This window comes from Acinonyx jubatus, chromosome E2 (assembly GCF_027475565.1).
Source record: "Acinonyx jubatus isolate Ajub_Pintada_27869175 chromosome E2, VMU_Ajub_asm_v1.0, whole genome shotgun sequence".
NCBI lineage: Eukaryota > Metazoa > Chordata > Mammalia > Carnivora > Felidae > Acinonyx > Acinonyx jubatus.
In genome coordinates, this window is record NC_069396.1 from 12520801 (window position 1) to 12536664 (window position 15864).

The following is a 15864-nucleotide window of genomic DNA, read 5'->3' on the forward strand; positions in this document are numbered from 1 at the left end:
AAGATTAGAATGAGGCAGTCACTGTGGGTGCACAATTTACGTCTGTGCCCACAACACTTCACAATCAAGATAAAGAATATGTTAACGCAGTGTTTTTAAAACTTTGAAATTAATGCAAAAAGTCCACGGTGAACACAATACCAGAAATTTAAATATTGAAGACAAGATCCAATCCTGCACTTAACCAGCTTGCTTCTCTCGCCTCACTAGCCCTGGTTCCAATAAAACTTTATTTACAAAAACATGATTTAAAAAACGATTCTATATTGTTGTGATAAAATATGCACAATGTAAAAGTTACCATCTTAATCATGTTTAAGTGTACAGTGGTATTAAATAGTACATTCACGTTGTTGTGAACATCTTTTAAATATTACGTTAAAATATTACATATTGTGATCACCGGCTTCGAGGGCGTCCGAGCCCAGAGCCTCACTCGCCTTACTCGAGTCCTCGCCCTGCCTCCCCCACTCCTCGCCCCCTCTAGGAGCCTGAGAATCTGAAAGCTGCAAATTTCTCCCAAAAAGACAGCAGCGGAAGAGTTATTCCAGTAGCGATCACGCCACCGAGGATGTCCGTCCAGGCAGCCACCCGCGACAGGAAGAGTTGCTCCGCCTGCATCCGCCCGTCCCCTTCGGTCTCTTGCGACGGGACACACCTGGCCGGCGCGCCCTCTACCTGCCCGGGGCCACCTGGCTGCCCTCCCCCCCCCCCCTCCCCCCGCAGCGGGTGGCCAGCCCCGCACGCGTCGCCCAGGCTTCCTGCGGGCCAATGGGGAAGAGGGCGCCTCCGGGCTCGAGCAGCGTCCGGCCGAGCGGCCAATAGGAGAGCGGCATGCAAATGAGCAGGTGCGGTGGCGGCCGGCCCGTCAAGGCGGCCGCGGCTCCGGGGATGTTAGAAGCAAGCTGGGCTGCCGCCGAGCAGAAGCCCGGGCTTCCAGCTGCGAGCTCCGCTCTCCCGCCATGGCCCCCGCTCCGCCCCCCGCCGCCTCCTTCTCACCCGCCGAGGTCCAGCGGCGCCTGGCGGCCGGCGACTGCTGGGTCCGCTGCGGGGCCCGCCTCTACGACCTCACTGGCTTCGTGCGGCACCACCCGGGGGGCGAGCAGCTGCTGCGGGCGCGGGCTGGAGAGGATGTTAGCGCCGACCTGGACGGGCCGCCGCACCGGCACTCGGCCAACGCGCGCCGCTGGCTCGAGCAGTACTACGTGGGCGAGCTGCAAGGAGACCCTCAGGTACAGCCCGGCCCGGGGTCGCACCCCTCTACTCGCCTTCCCCCCTCCCCCACTCTCCCCTCGCCGGCAAGCCAGGTTCACCTGCCCTCTAGGAGGACCCAAGGTGACAGCCTCCGCCCTCACCTTCGCTTCCCCCTTCTCTCCAGGTAACAGGTCACGACCGGTCCCCCTCACCAGAACTTGCCCTTGCTCTCCAGCATTTCCCCTGACCGGCTTCTATCTGCTCCCTCCTTCCTACTTGTTCCTTCTGCAGCCTCTGCCATCTGACAATTTGGATCACCTTTTACCAGCCACGCACACTCTCAATCTTTCCTTTCTTCCCTGTTCCCTTATCAGCCTCACCCCCTTTGCATCCGTCCTTCACTTCTGTTGAATAATTGCTTCATCCTCACCTGTGCTCCCCTCCCCACCTCACCCTGCTCCTGCTTCCAAAAGTTACGGATCCGTTACCCTTCTCAGCCAGTTTGGATTTCCTGGTGCTGCCCTATCCGGCACTAGGGCTTCCCTGGATCGCTAGAGGTTAGGGCCGTGTCCGGGGTGGACTATGTCCTTCCATCCCTCAGTATTGCTTGTCTTGCATGCTGGCATGGGGGTCCAAAAGATCGAAATGACAAGACTAAGCTAGTTTTTTAGAGGAGGGGGGATTAGCACCGTGAACAGCATGCTGCCATGCGGGACAGCCTCATTACGGTAGTTAAACCTCCAACTGATCCTGGGGTAGATTTGTTATCCCTATTTTACGATGTGGAAACTGAGGCTCAAGCAGTCTCTGTAATTTGCCCAAAGTCAAAGAGCTAGTTAGCGCCAAAGCCAAATGTACCTGGCTGCAAAATCGATTCCACCTCCATCCCAAGGATCTCAGGATATGGGAGATGGCCCCTATCCACAGGGCTGCAGGTAGGCCGAGCCAGAGGCAAACTGCCTCCTTGGGCCTTCCCCAGGTTCAGCTGTAGGACTGGTGACAGCGGGGCCATCGTGCTTGGGCATTACGCTGACAGCCGCTCCCTGCTTCTAGCTCTTGCTTTCAGGGTGGGCCCAGCAAATGCTTTTAGATCTTTGGATAAAAGGACTTGCCTCTCACTGTTCCTGGCGGCTCTGCACTGGACCACCTTGTTTAATACTTCAGTCACTTCTTCACTCACTGGCTTGGTCCCTTGATGGTTATCAGCATTGAGCTGGGTAGGCCTGGGGAGGCGCCAGTAATCAGCACCAATACAGTCTTCGTAGAGCAAACAGGCTAATGAGGGAACATACTAACTGCATAGTAATTAATTACCTAGTGCTATCAGAATATGGATTTGGAGGTGAGAAGTTGAAGGAGAGCTTTCTTGAGAAAGTAACATTTGGACTGAGAGCTAACCATAAATAGGGTATTAGCCTGGTGACGTGTGGTGGGAAGAGCATTCCAGACAGAGGGAACAGCATGTGCCAAGAAGGCTTTGAAGGGTAAGGGCTCAGCAGTCAAGGGACAGAAATAAATCCAATGTGGCCAGAGGCTGGCGGGCATGGAGAGCGAAGGGGGAGGAGGCCAGAGGTCAGCCAGGGCTACATCATGCAGGGCCTCCTAGGTTGTGGGCAGGATTTGGGACTTGATTCTAAGAAATGACAGAAAGCCAGGGAAGGGATTCAGGAAGGGGTGGGGTGTGGTCAGATTTGCATCTCTGGAAGATCACCCTGGCTCCAGTGTCAAAAAGGAATGCAGGGAGCCCAAGTGGGTGTGAGGAGGCCAGGCAGGAGGCCACCGCGTGGACTGGGCAAGAGGAGAAGGCACGATGGTGGCTGTGACCAAGGGCAGAACGGGGTTGAATTGGAGAGATTTCATAGGTAAAGCACCAGGGCTCAGCATTCTGCAATGGGAGCCCAGCTGAATCTTGGAAGTTGGCGTTTGGTGCCAGGTCCTGAAGGGGCAGAGGTTTAGCCGTGGATACAACTGAAGCTGAGTGCAGGAAATGAGAGGTTGGGACCAGAATACTAGAGACCTCCAGGCTTGTGATGGCTACTGGGAGCCACCCTCCAAACTCCCAACCCACCCCCCTTCCCCAACAGCTGCCCTAGATGGCCCCACCCCCATGCTTTTGCTTTGCTCTGCCCTACCTGACCCTCAGGGAGGACTCAGAGAAGACAGCGACCAAATTTGATTCCTACCCGACTCCCCTGTTACCCCAAGGGTCCCAATGTGGCCATGTTGCAGGCATCTTTATATCTGGGCCCCAGTCTGAGGATGTGGGAAAAAAACCTAAAAACTAATAACACACTTAGAAACCCCGTGGCTCCGTTTCCGTAGTGTAGTCGTTGTCACGTTCGCATCACGAACCCATGGTCAAACTTGACCAGGAGCCGTACTTACCCCATACTGCAGTGGCCTGTCGGCTTCTGTCTGTAGATTTCTATCCTGGAGACTAGTATAATGTTGTCTTTAAACTGAGGGAGAAAGGTAGTCAGAGGAGAAATCTGGAATGTACCTGTACCTGTACTGAGAGAAGCCCTCTTCTTAAGGCTGAACGGAGACTTTCTGTTCTTTTTTCTGGCTAAGCCCTTCAAGCACCCCCTATATCACTTTCTTCACCTCCCTTCTCTCCTCCTGCCAGGCCATGGATGCTGACTTCTGTTGAGCTCAGAGCCTAGCTTCTGTAATGTGAGGACCAGGTGGGGTGATGGGAAAGGAAATGTCATGACCCAGCTGTTTGTTTGGAGTTCATTTCTGAATCGTGCCCCTTGGAGGGGTCCTTGAAGGAGAGTGTCCTGGGGCTCTGCTGTGAAATCTCCAGGGAGAAGTCCCGGTCCCTTTGGTTTCTCCTCTTCCCCAGTTTGCCACACACCCCTTCACACACCCGTATGTACTCTGACACACACATTCACACTCACACACACACACACACACACACACACACACACACACAAAACAAGTCAAACTCGTTTGAGCCAACATACTGTGGGGATGAAACAAAGTCTGCTGTGGCCGTGGTCTTGGACTTGAGAAAGCTGAGCTGCCTGCCCTGAGCAAGTGACAGAGCTATGGCTGAGCAGAGAAGTCAGGCCCCCTTCTCCTCCTGGGCCCTCAGGGGCTAACAGGGTCAAGCTGCTCAGTCCAAGCTCAGATACAAGCAGTGCTCTTCCAACTGGAGCTCATGTTGTTAGTGGCACATGAGGTCCATTTACTGAGCTGCAACCAGCATTTAAAAGGAATAAATAGGAAAGGAAGGAACTTTGGGTTCACATCTCCTCCCAAGATCATAGATACTGTGTTTTCCCGGACTTGCGTCATCCATGAATCACTGTCAAGTTTCTTTTTTCTGAATTCGTATACCCCTCGAACTATTATATGTAATATTTAAGTAGACTCACTTTTTATTTTGCCATTTACTCACCCTAAGCAATAATACCAGTGAAATCACAAGTTTTACATGCAATTTAAAATAGAGAGCTATTAAGGTAGGAAAGGCTCATCCCTTGTATTCCCTAAAATCATCTTGGGTACCATCAGTGGAGTGGATATCATACTTCGGAAAACATCCAAAGAATAGCTTCTCCTTTTTAAAAAAAAAATTTATTTATTTATTTTGAGAGACAACAGGATTTTGAGAGACAACAGGGGAAGGGAGAGGGGAAAGAGAATCCCAAGCAGGTTCCGTGCTGTCAGCGCAGAGCCCAACTCAGGACTCGATTTCACAAACCATGAGATCGTGACCTGAGCCGAAATCAAGAGTCAGATGTTTAACAGACTGAGCCACTGAGGCACCTGGGGTTCTGTGGGTCATTTTCTGGGACTGGTGAAAGAGATGAATTTGTGTGTAAAGTATATACATGGTTGTGCATTTTTCTAGTGAGAGAGCTACAGCTTTTATGATAGTCCAGCCAGGATCCTCCCCTCCCTCTGAACCTGCCGTCAAGAGGCTAATAACTGGGAAAGGGTGGTTCCTACCTCCCCATCTTACACACACGGATGCCCCAGCCACTGTTGTCAGGTAACCCGGATGTCTGAGCATCTCTGGGTGCCGTGTCCTAATGCCACAGGGTGCACCCATCTCTGAGCGGCTGAGAAGTCCTCGGACTCTGCCTTGTGTGGTTCTGCCAGCCTTTGGAGGCTGGCCATTCAGAGCTCCAGGGCTTGAGTAACTCACTGGGTAGGATATCTGAGTGCAGGAGGACTCAGAGTTCCCACCCCGCCGCTGAAACTGCCCTTGTCGAGGTCATCGGGACCTTCGCCTCACTAAAGCCGGTCACCAGTTTGCACCTTGCCTCACCTGGCCTGGCAGCAACTTTTGATGTGGTCACCAAATTCCTTCCTTGATACGCTTTCTTCATGGGCTTCCCGAGACCACACCCTTTCGTTTTCCACTATCATTTCCTGTGGCTGCTGTAACAAATTGCCATAAACTCCGTGACTTAAAGCAACACGAATGTATTCTGTCACAGTTCTAGAGTTCAGAAGTCAAAAATAAGTCAGTAGGGCAGACTTCCTTCTGAAGGTTCGAGGGAAGAATCCATTTTCTTACCTTTCCCAGCTTTTAGAAGCTGCTGGTATTCCCTGGCTCGTGGCCCCCTCCCAGCAATTGCATTGCCCCAACCTTTGCTCTCATGTCTCTTCTCTGACTCTCATGCTTCCATATTTTACTTCTAAGGACCCTTGTGATCACACTAAGCCCACCAGAATCATCCAGAAAACCTCCCCATCTCAAGGTCCTAAATTTAATCATATCTGTGAAGTCCCTTTTGCCATGTAAGGTAACATATCCACAGGTTCCAGGTATTGGGACACAGACTGGGGAGGGGGGTTACTCTACCTACCTCGCCACCTGTACCCCCCTCCCTGGTTGTTACTTCTCAGTCTCCGTTGCTCATTTCTCTTGCTCCTCATTTCAAAGAAACATTTGCAAAGTTGAAACGGAATCATACAACGTGCACTCTGCTGGATGGCTGCTTCCCCTCAACACTATGTCATGGGAGATTATCTGTGTTTTCCTTCCTCTGAATAGCAACTATCCCCATTCTGTCCTGGAGAATCCAGGGCCGTAGAAGGGGGGGAAACGGGGACTAACTAGAAGGACAGAGTGGATGGCTTGCACAGACCACACACTGATCCGCATGAATTTCCTGGTCTTCCTTCCAGGATGTCTCCCCACGACTCCCCTACTTTGGCCAGAGCCCCACTCCGCTCATTCTTACAGCAAAATCTCCCAGGCAGGCCTCTCCCTGCCGGTACTTCCACACCCTACCGCCTGGAACCTTTTCATGTTACAGCAAGATTCCTAAGCCCTCGCGGGCTCCTCACCGCCACCCGGTTTAAGTCCGGTTCCGATGCTGCTGCTTCCACAGAGCTCCCCGCACTTTGCCCGTACCTGTGTTACAGTGCTCATGATGTTCGTCCTTATTTACTGTATTTTCACTATGTGTCTTATCTCCTCAACTAAACTGTATACCCCCACCCCCAGAACTGGACTCGTCTGATTCATCTGGGTTTCTTTAGGACACAGTAGCACACTGACGAATGCCAACAGAAACTAATCAATGTTTGAATAAATGAATGACTGCGCTGCTTGGAAAATTGAGGCATGTGCACTATTGAAAAGGAAAGCGGGTGGTGGGGGCGGGGAGGTGGGGGCGGCGCCTGGGTGACTCAGTCGGTCGACTGTCTGACTCTTGATCTGGGCTCAGGTCATGCATGATTGCGCGGTTCTTGGGCTTGAGCCCCACATTGGGCTCCATGCTGACAGCATGGCGCCTGGTTGAGATTCTCTCTCTCCCTCTCTCTCTGCCCCTCCCCCACTTGTGCATGCTCGTTTTCTCTCTCTCTCTCTCTCTCTCTCTCTCTCTCTCTCTCTCTCAAACTAAATAAACTAAAAAAAGAAAATGAAAATGAAAGGAAAGTGGTAATATTAGCACACACAAGATACTTCAAGAATTACAAAGTTAAGTCTCTTTCCAGTTCCTCTTTTTTGGCTAAAAGAGTTGGGAGTTTGATGGGAAGGATGGAGGGCTATCAAGTGAATCACTCATTTCTGCCTTCGCCCTCAGTTATTCTCAGCCAGAGAGAGTTGACAAAATGTCTTCCATACCAGGCTACTGCCATTCACCCATGCCCATGAGTCTGCCTACAAGACATGAAGGGAACCATAGACAATGCCAGTCAAGGGGCGCCCGGGTGGCTCAGTCGGTTAAGCATCTGACTCTTAATTTCAGCTCAGGTCATGATCTCGTGGTTTGTGAGTTCATGCCCCACATGGGGCTCTGCACTGACGATGCAGAGCCTGCTTGGGATTCTCCCTCTCTCTCTCTCTCTCTCTCTGCCCCTCCCCTGCTCGCTCTCCCTCTCTCTCAAAAATGAATAAACTTAAAAAAAAAAGAAAAAAGAAAAGAAAATGTCAGTCAAGAGCCTCCTTTGCTGTCAAGGCTGTGACCAGCCCCATGTGGCTGTAAGTGCCTGTATGACGTGCTCAGGCAGGACCTGGGCTGCCTGGATTTCCAGTTCCGTTTACTCTTTCCTGTGTCTTGTCATGCAAATCTCTCTAAAGTGTGTGTCTCCGAACAGTAGTTCCCAATCTTCTCTAATCGCCACTCATCTTGCACGAGATGATGTATAAACCTCGGATTTAGGATTTTTTGTTGTAAAGCATAATTCTCCAAATACTTTGTTTTCTTGCCTTGATTGTATATTGCCAAATATTTAAATACCGGTACCAGATAAACAAATTTGGGGGGATTTAAAGTATTTGAACTGTGATTCCTATAGATACATCGTAAAGTCCTGTCATAGGAAAACTAGTAGCCAGAAATTCCGTTGATAAAGAACATGTGACTACACACGTAGACTAAACCATGCAATCTACAGCAAACTTGACTAATAATTACCAACATGAAGTAGTCTTAATTTCTCCTTTAAAGGGAACAGAATTTCAAAGGAGTAGAGTTCTGGTTCTCTACATTTTTTTCTGTGCCCATTAGAACCTTCTCAACATTGCTTAGCATTGCATGATGCTCAGCTTTCCCCCTGGAAAGTGGAATCAGGGTTTTTAGGGATCTCTAGTAATGGCTAGTTTTAGTTTTATAAGTTCCAGATGTTAATGGTCCATAATAACCCACTTAGTTCCTAAGATCTAGTCCTTAGTCTTATATCATAATGAAAGGCTATGAAACAGGCATCATTTATCCACAAGGATGAAAGATAGACCTCCAATCTTTAAGTCAATTCAAGGCCCCCACTGTGAGACTGACTGCTATGGAGGAATATTAAGGGTCACGTATATGGGGCTGAATCAAGACTCTGTGATCCTGTACACCACCCCCCACAGGCCAGAAAAAGGTCAGACTAACCTGATTTAGTGGTTATCCCAGCAAGACCCATTGGCCTGCCAAGTGTAATGGCTTTTGCAGGTTGGAAAACAGGGTGTCATAAAAAATTCAGTTGTTCCTTAGACCTACGTGGGAAAGTCTTTGACTCCTAGGAAAGAAGGTCACTTGAAATGAATCTACTTTTTTTTTTTTAATGTTTATTTTTGAGAGAGAGAGAGAGAGAGAGAGAGAGAAGAGTGCAAGCAGGGGAGGTGCAGAGAGAGAGGGAGACACAGAATCTGAAGCAGGCTCCAGGCTCCGAGCTATCAGCCCAGAGCCCATCACAGAGCTCAAACCCACGAACAGTGAGATCATGACCTGAGCCGAAGTTGGATGCTTAACCGACTGAGCCACCCAGACGCCCCAAAATGAATCTACTTTAAATGAAGACCAAACTTTCATAGAAAACGGAGCAGGGGTTTGGGAGAGGGGAAGCGATTATTTTTTAAAATGAAATGGAAGGGGTGCCTGGCTGGCTCAGTTGGTAGAGCATGCAACTCTTGATCTCGGGGTCATGAGTTTGAGCCCCACATTGGGTGTGGAGATTACTTTTTAAAAAAGGAAGAATTTAATAACAATTAAAAAATAAAAATGAAACTGAAAATTGTTTTAGTTTATTTTAACCTGACAGCAAAATTAAGATTGCATTCGTGGGCAGGTCCTTTAATTGAGCAAATACCGAATCAAGCGGTGTGCTTTTTGTGCACATGTGTGGTTTTTCTGACAAAACTGTATGAAAGTGACAGTGGGACATTCCAAACTTCACATTGTTCACAGCATGATCGTAAAGAGAGTCATTTTAGCTAGAGTATTTAAGAGCTGAGGATCTTTCTTGATCCTGTGATAAACAGGTCATTCATTCATTCTCTTTTGAAGAGCCTCGTCCTTTGTGGGTTACCTGTGTTTCAGCGTTAAACAGCCCAACTTTGACAAATCCTTATTTTGCAGTAGAATTGTGAGCAAAACAGTTTTCTTCAGTTTCACTGACTTCACTAAATTCTTTGTATTTTGGCATTAATTTTTTTAAATTTTTTTCATTTTTACCATTTATTTATTTTTGAGAGACAGAGAGACAGAGCATGAGCAGGGGAGGGGCAGAGAGAGGGAGACACAGAGTCTGAAGCAGGCTCCAGGCTCTGAGCTGTCAGCACAGAGCCCGATGCGGGACTTGAATTCACAAACTGCGAGATCTTGACCTGAGCTGAAGTCAGACGCTTAACTGACTGAGCCACCCAGGCGCCCCTTGGTATTGATTTTCAATTTCACTTTGTAGTGAGCTTGCATTTCATTACACTGTATATTGTCAGATGATAGCAACCCCAACCATCACTTTGCCTAGGTAGACTGGGGATTTGGGGGAGGCGGTGGTCAATCTGAGCAGGAATCAAATTCATAAATGGTCAGCTGACTTGTGAATAGCTGTACATTAAGAGGATTTTTACCATTCTTTGCAACTTGGATGTTCAGGGACTCAGATAAAGAACACTTGGATAATAACGATGCCTCTAGGACTAATAGTAACACATCCAAATTTGTATAGCGATTTACATTTTTCTAGATATTTCTCATAGATTTCTAGTTGAACCCTCAAGGTAGGTGGGGCAGATATCCATTCTCCCATTTCATAGATGGGAGACCTATAGTTCTGAGAGATCCCGCAATGTGGCTGGTCTCTAGGTGCCCAGTATTTCCAGTGCATACACATTAGGGACAAATCTTAGGCATGAGATTAAACCAAGGGGCATCTTTTTCTTACTGATTTATAATCACTCCTTACATGTAAAGGATATTAACCATTTCCCATCATATGTATTACTATATTTCCTTCAGTTATTTGTCTTTTGACTTGTCTAATGTTTTTTTCTCTATTTAAATCTTTAAAATTAAACCTTTAAAACATAAAACATTGTCTTATCATTCTTAGAAAGGACACCTCTACTTTATGATTTTGTAGTTGCCTAAATTTATTATCTACCTGAAATTTTTTTGATATCAGGAAAAAAATAGAGATTATTTTAGGTTTATATTTTTCAGATGGCCAGCTGGTTATCCCAATAGATTTATGAAATAATTGTTTTTCCCACTGGCTGAAAAAACACCTTTATCACACATCAACCATTCACAGATATACTTTGGTCCATGTGGGGGCTTTATTCTGTTCCAATGAAATCATTCGTTTTTCTTTAGGTTTTAACCATTAAGTTTTCCTCCCTCCACCACCTTCCTTCTGTTCCATTCCAGCCAGGATTTTGTTGTCACATGTTCTACCAGAGAAAGCAAAGGGCAGGACAGGGGCTGAGCATCATTTCTGGGCCATGTTGCTGGTGCTGGGGAAACAGTCTGACTTTCAGGGGCTGGGGCTGCCTGGCATGCCCTGGACCCTGAGGTCATGTGGCGAGAGCCCGGAGGGAGTTCAAGGAAGCTCACGCAGGCAACAGGCCCCAGGCACCAATACTGGAAGGGAGGGAGGCGTCCAAAGTGGGTGTCCAAGCGGTCATGGAATGGTAGCGATTTCAGCGGGGAATGCAGGGGCGGGGAGGGGTGTGGTGAAAGCAGCATTGCCGCTGGAGCTCTGCACACGGATGGGTCCTGTGTGCCCACCCTCAGTGTGTCCGCAGCCCGTGGCCGGAGGCTGGAAGAGCAGTGAAGCAGCTGTATTTGCTAACGGGGAACCTGGTGTCTTTCTTGCAAAGCGCCGTAAATCTCCAACTCTTGTCCCTCCGGCCAAGGGACACGGATGCTTTTGCCCCCACCTTCCTTCATCAAGATCAAGTGAGAAGCTTATTTAAAAAAGATTCCTGGGTATTTCTGGACTGATGGAAATGTCCTGCATCTTGACTTGGACATTGGCTGCCAGGAGGCATGTAATTGTCAAAACTTATCAAACTATACACTGAAGATCAGTAGTTTTTTTGTTGTTTCGTTTTGTTTTTGTTTTTGTTTTTACTCTATGAGAATTAGACCCAATTTTTTTAAAGGGAAGTAAATAAATTTAATACTTATTTAGTAACTCACTCCTGTAGATACGACCTCATGATGACAAAAGCTAGTGTTGATACATACAAAGCTTTAAAGATTGCTTTTACAATAAGACCCTGTGGAATGTAAATGGTAGGACTTTAGGTAGTGGGGATACTACTCGGCGTTCACGGGAGATTCTTTCAGCTGGACTGCAGTTTAAAATGTTTCAATAAGAAAACATTGGAAAAAAATACTAAGTAGTTACATTGTAGACATTACACAGAGAAAAATTCTTAAAGGAACAGTGGAAAACTAAAAGAAAAATCCACAGCACATGCACATTTAAGCGCAACAAAACATTACATTTCTAGTAATATTGTATTGCTTTCTCAAGAAGCTGTAACAAAGTACCACAAACTAGGTGGCTTAAAAGGAGACATTAATCATCTCACAGTTCTAGAGACTAGAAGTCTGACTTCAAGGTATGGGCAGAGTCGTTTCCTCCTGGAGGCTCTGAAGGAGAATCTGTTCCTTGCCCCTTTCCTGGCTTCTGGTGGGGCGGGCATCTCTTGGCTTGTAGATTATACCACTCCGATTTCTGCCTCCATCCTCACAAACGCGTCCTTGCCTGTATCTCTGTGTCTGCATCTCCAAATTTCCCCGCTTCTTTTGAGGACACCAGTCATATTGGACTCACAGCCCCCTTTAATCCAGTAGGACCTTAAATTAACTGCATGACGGCTGCAGGTACCCTCTTTCCAAATAAAGTCGCATTCACAGGTTCTAGGTAAACATGAATATGGTTGGGGGGGGTGGGGGCGGGGGACACCATTCTACCCGGTACAGATGTCACTAAACAACTCTACCACTCGAACAACCTAGATGGAAGCAAGTGTGGTATGCACTACAGAACTGTGTTAGATTTCAGGAAAATTACTCTAGTAGCAACAGAGGTCCAAAGATTGAAGACTTGGATGACAAGTTTGATGTTTCATTTGAATGAAAAAACATGCATGTAAACTAACTCAAAGATTTACTTAGCATAGTATATTATAATTTGTAATTATTATATGTAATATAATAATTATTTTTATATATAATATAATATAATAGTATATATATACTATATATAGTATATATAGTATATATAATATATAATATAATATAATAGTATATTATAATATGTAATTATTATATGTAATATAATATATATATTATATATATATATATTTTTTTTTCTCCTGGGGGGCACCCCTCAAATCTATAAAATTAAAACCTCTGGAAACGAGCTTCCAGAAATCCGTATTTTTAACAAATACTGTGTGTGGCTCAGAAGCACTGGAAAGTTTGCAGCCCACTGCCCTAGAAGGCTCAGGGCAGAGGGAAAATAGGGATGGAAAACTGGGAACATGAAAGTTTCTTGGTGGGCAGGTCTCTTGGGAGTCCTAAAGAATCGGCATCCCCAGGCTCCTGGTGTGGGGCTTGTCACAGAGCAGTTATGCAGACAGACCACCCTCTCACCCACCATCCAGAAAGAGGAGGAGGCTGGGGTCTGCAGTCCAAGACCTGTGCCCTGGCTGTGTGATGCTGTGTGACTCATGCAAACGCTCGTGGCCTCGGTTCCCTTATTCCCTGCATCCCTACCAGATTTGTGTGGCTACAGTGAAATCACGTGAGATCTGTAAGACAGAAATGTGTAGATTAAACCAAAATAGGGTGATAATAAGCCCCTTCAGCCCCAGCTTCTGCCAAGAAAAGGTAGATTTCTCTTAGGCGGCAAGAGATAGATGTTTTCAGAACCCGAGTTGCTACGTAGCTCAGATCCTCTTGGGCAAAGCCACACATCCCCCAGAGGAGCTGGAGAGTGGTGACATCCTAATCTCCCAGTGTGGCCCCTTCCCCCAGGTAGGGCCTGTGGGGTCTGTTCTGACCTGCTGCCCTCATTCTATCTTCACCTGGACAAGTGAACTGGACCGAGGAACTGACCACTGTTAGGACGGGATGTCTCCAAAGATGAGGCTGGCAAAAGCCTCAAGTGGCCCCGGGGACCTGCAGGCCTGCCTTCCTCTGCCTGCCATTCCTTTCCCTGTTCAGGCACAAACATAGATGATGTCTCCTCATGCTCAGACTGAGTTCAGTGCTGAGGATAAAAAGACAACTGATCACTGCCTTCATGGGGTATACCTGCCAGTGGAGGGGAGAAGACAGATAGGACAGTTAGAGGTGGTGACAAGAGCTACAACAGAATATCATATTTTATATAGACTGTTATAGTCTATGTGTATATACATATACATATGTGCATACATCATACAACAAAATAGATCATGTATTTTAGAACAGGGGCTGTGACAGAGTAACAGCTGCAGCTTCTGACAGGAGTAGTCTGGCAAGTCTTCTCTGAAGAACTGATATCTGATGGAAACAAAGGAGTCGCCATAAAGGAGAACTGGGTAAAAAAGCAAAAAAATTCTAAGCAGAAGGAACAGCAAGTGCAAAGGTCCTGGGGTATGTGGCATCAGGAATCCAAAAGGAGGCTCTTCTGCTGCTACAGCATTGCAGGTGAAGAGGAGTGTGGTGTGGGGTGGAGTGGGGAGGGAAGCAGGAGCCCTGCCTCTGTAGAGCTCATAGTCATCGTCGGGGAGGTTCGATTTTATTTCGAGACTAGGCTGGAAGATTTTAAGTGGAAGACTGACAAAGTTGGTCTGTATTTTACTAGATTGTTCCAGCTCCCTTGTGGAGGGTAGGTTGCAGGGGGCCAAGAGGAGGAGCAGGAAGAGAGCTAAGAAGACATCGCTATTGTCCAGATGACAGAGGGAGGTTGCCTGGACTGAGCGGCTATTGAGACAGAGGAAGTGTCTAGAATTGGAAACGTCTTGGAGGTAGAACCACTACAACTTGCTGATGGACCAAACACTGAGAGTAAGAGAAAGAGTTGAGGATGATGCCAAGGTGACTTGAGTAACTGGGTGGTTTGATATATGGGAAGTGAATGCTTAGGTGTAAGCCCAGATTTGGGGTGGGGTAATCAAAGTCCCTCGGGGCCACATTGCATCTGAAATGCCAAGGAAACACTCGGGTAGAGATTTTAAGTGGTAGTTGAATATATGAGTCCAAAGCTATGCTCTCCAATATGGTAGCCCCTTGCCACATGTGGCTTTATAATTTAAAATTAATTAAAATGCAATAAAATCAAAGTTCAGTACTTCAGTGACATGAGCCACATTTCAAGTGCTCAGTAGACATAGGGGACCATATTGGACAGCACAGATCTAGAACATTTCCATCATTGCAGAAAGCTCTCTGGGGTAGCACTGGTCTAGCTAGAGCTGTGACCCAGAAAGGATAATGGTATCCTAATCTGGTGACTCTTTCCAGGAAGTTGGTATGCCTGTGTTGTTCAACAAATAGTTCCTTCTTGCCCTTGACCACACCAGATTGTGTATTAAGTGATGTCCCTGAGCGGTAGCTATATCAAAGAGGCACTGAACACCCAGAAGGACAGTTTGTCCCGGGACTGTTCAAGGACATCATCCCTTAAAGCACCTTATAGCGACGAGTATAAACATGATGTTTAATGAGCGCAAAACATGGAGTACAGGCTGTAGCTCACCAGGAGACACCAGTTCTCGGACTCGCCATGGCAATTTTCTTAGTTTAAGAGACGTGCACTGAGTTTGGAACTAGGTTAAATGAGAGTGGAAAAGAAGACACAGGCTCAGAACCCAACAGTCTTGTGTTCTAGAACTAACCATACCCCTGGAGACAAGCCAGTCAACCTCTCTGAACATAAACATCCTCGACTGTAAGTGGGAGAAGATTCCATGTCCGGGCATGGAGAGAGAGAATAGTTTGCATCAGTAGATTGGAATCCGTAAAAAGTAGCAGGTATAAGGCAGGTTGATTTTTGTCGTTGTTATTGTTTTGTTTTGCTTGCAAAACAGTTCAGTGCCTTCTTTTTTGGCAATATAGCATCTGTAACCAACGTTGACAATAGCAGTGAATTATCTCTCTTAAACTAGTAGATCGTAAAAGGAAAATTTGGGAATATTATCTCTGGGATAGCGAGATATGAGGTCATTTGTAAACAGTGGTCTTGTTTCTTCTTTTAAAAACAGCAAAACATAGGGGCACCTGGGAGGCTCAGTCAGTTGAGCGGCCGACTTCGGTTCAAGTCATGAGCTCATGGTTCATGGGTTCGAGCCCCGCAATGAGCTCTGTGCTGACAGCTCAGAGCCTGGAGCCTGCTTCCGATTCTGTGTCTCCCTCTCTCTCTCTCTGCCTCTCCCCCATTTGTGCTCTCTTTCTCAAAAATAAATAAAAAGATTTAAAAAAAAAACAG

The 15864-nt window shown here is 47.0% G+C and overlaps 1 protein-coding gene across 2 annotated transcripts in view; it reads left to right on the forward strand.

Annotated features, from left to right (window-relative positions):
• The first annotated feature begins 852 nt into the window (after positions 1 to 852).
• The window catches only part of FA2H (fatty acid 2-hydroxylase), a 53187-nt gene continuing 38175 nt past the window's right edge, over positions 853 to 15864 (forward strand). Inside the window, exon 1 of one of the 2 annotated variants that reach the window (XM_053210163.1) lies at positions 853 to 1232. In XM_053210163.1, coding sequence (XP_053066138.1) covers positions 963 to 1232 — 270 coding nt within the window. In that variant the 5' untranslated portion in view covers positions 853 to 962. The remainder of the gene's footprint in view (positions 1233 to 15864) is intronic. The other variant, XM_015087193.3, reaches the window with a different exon arrangement.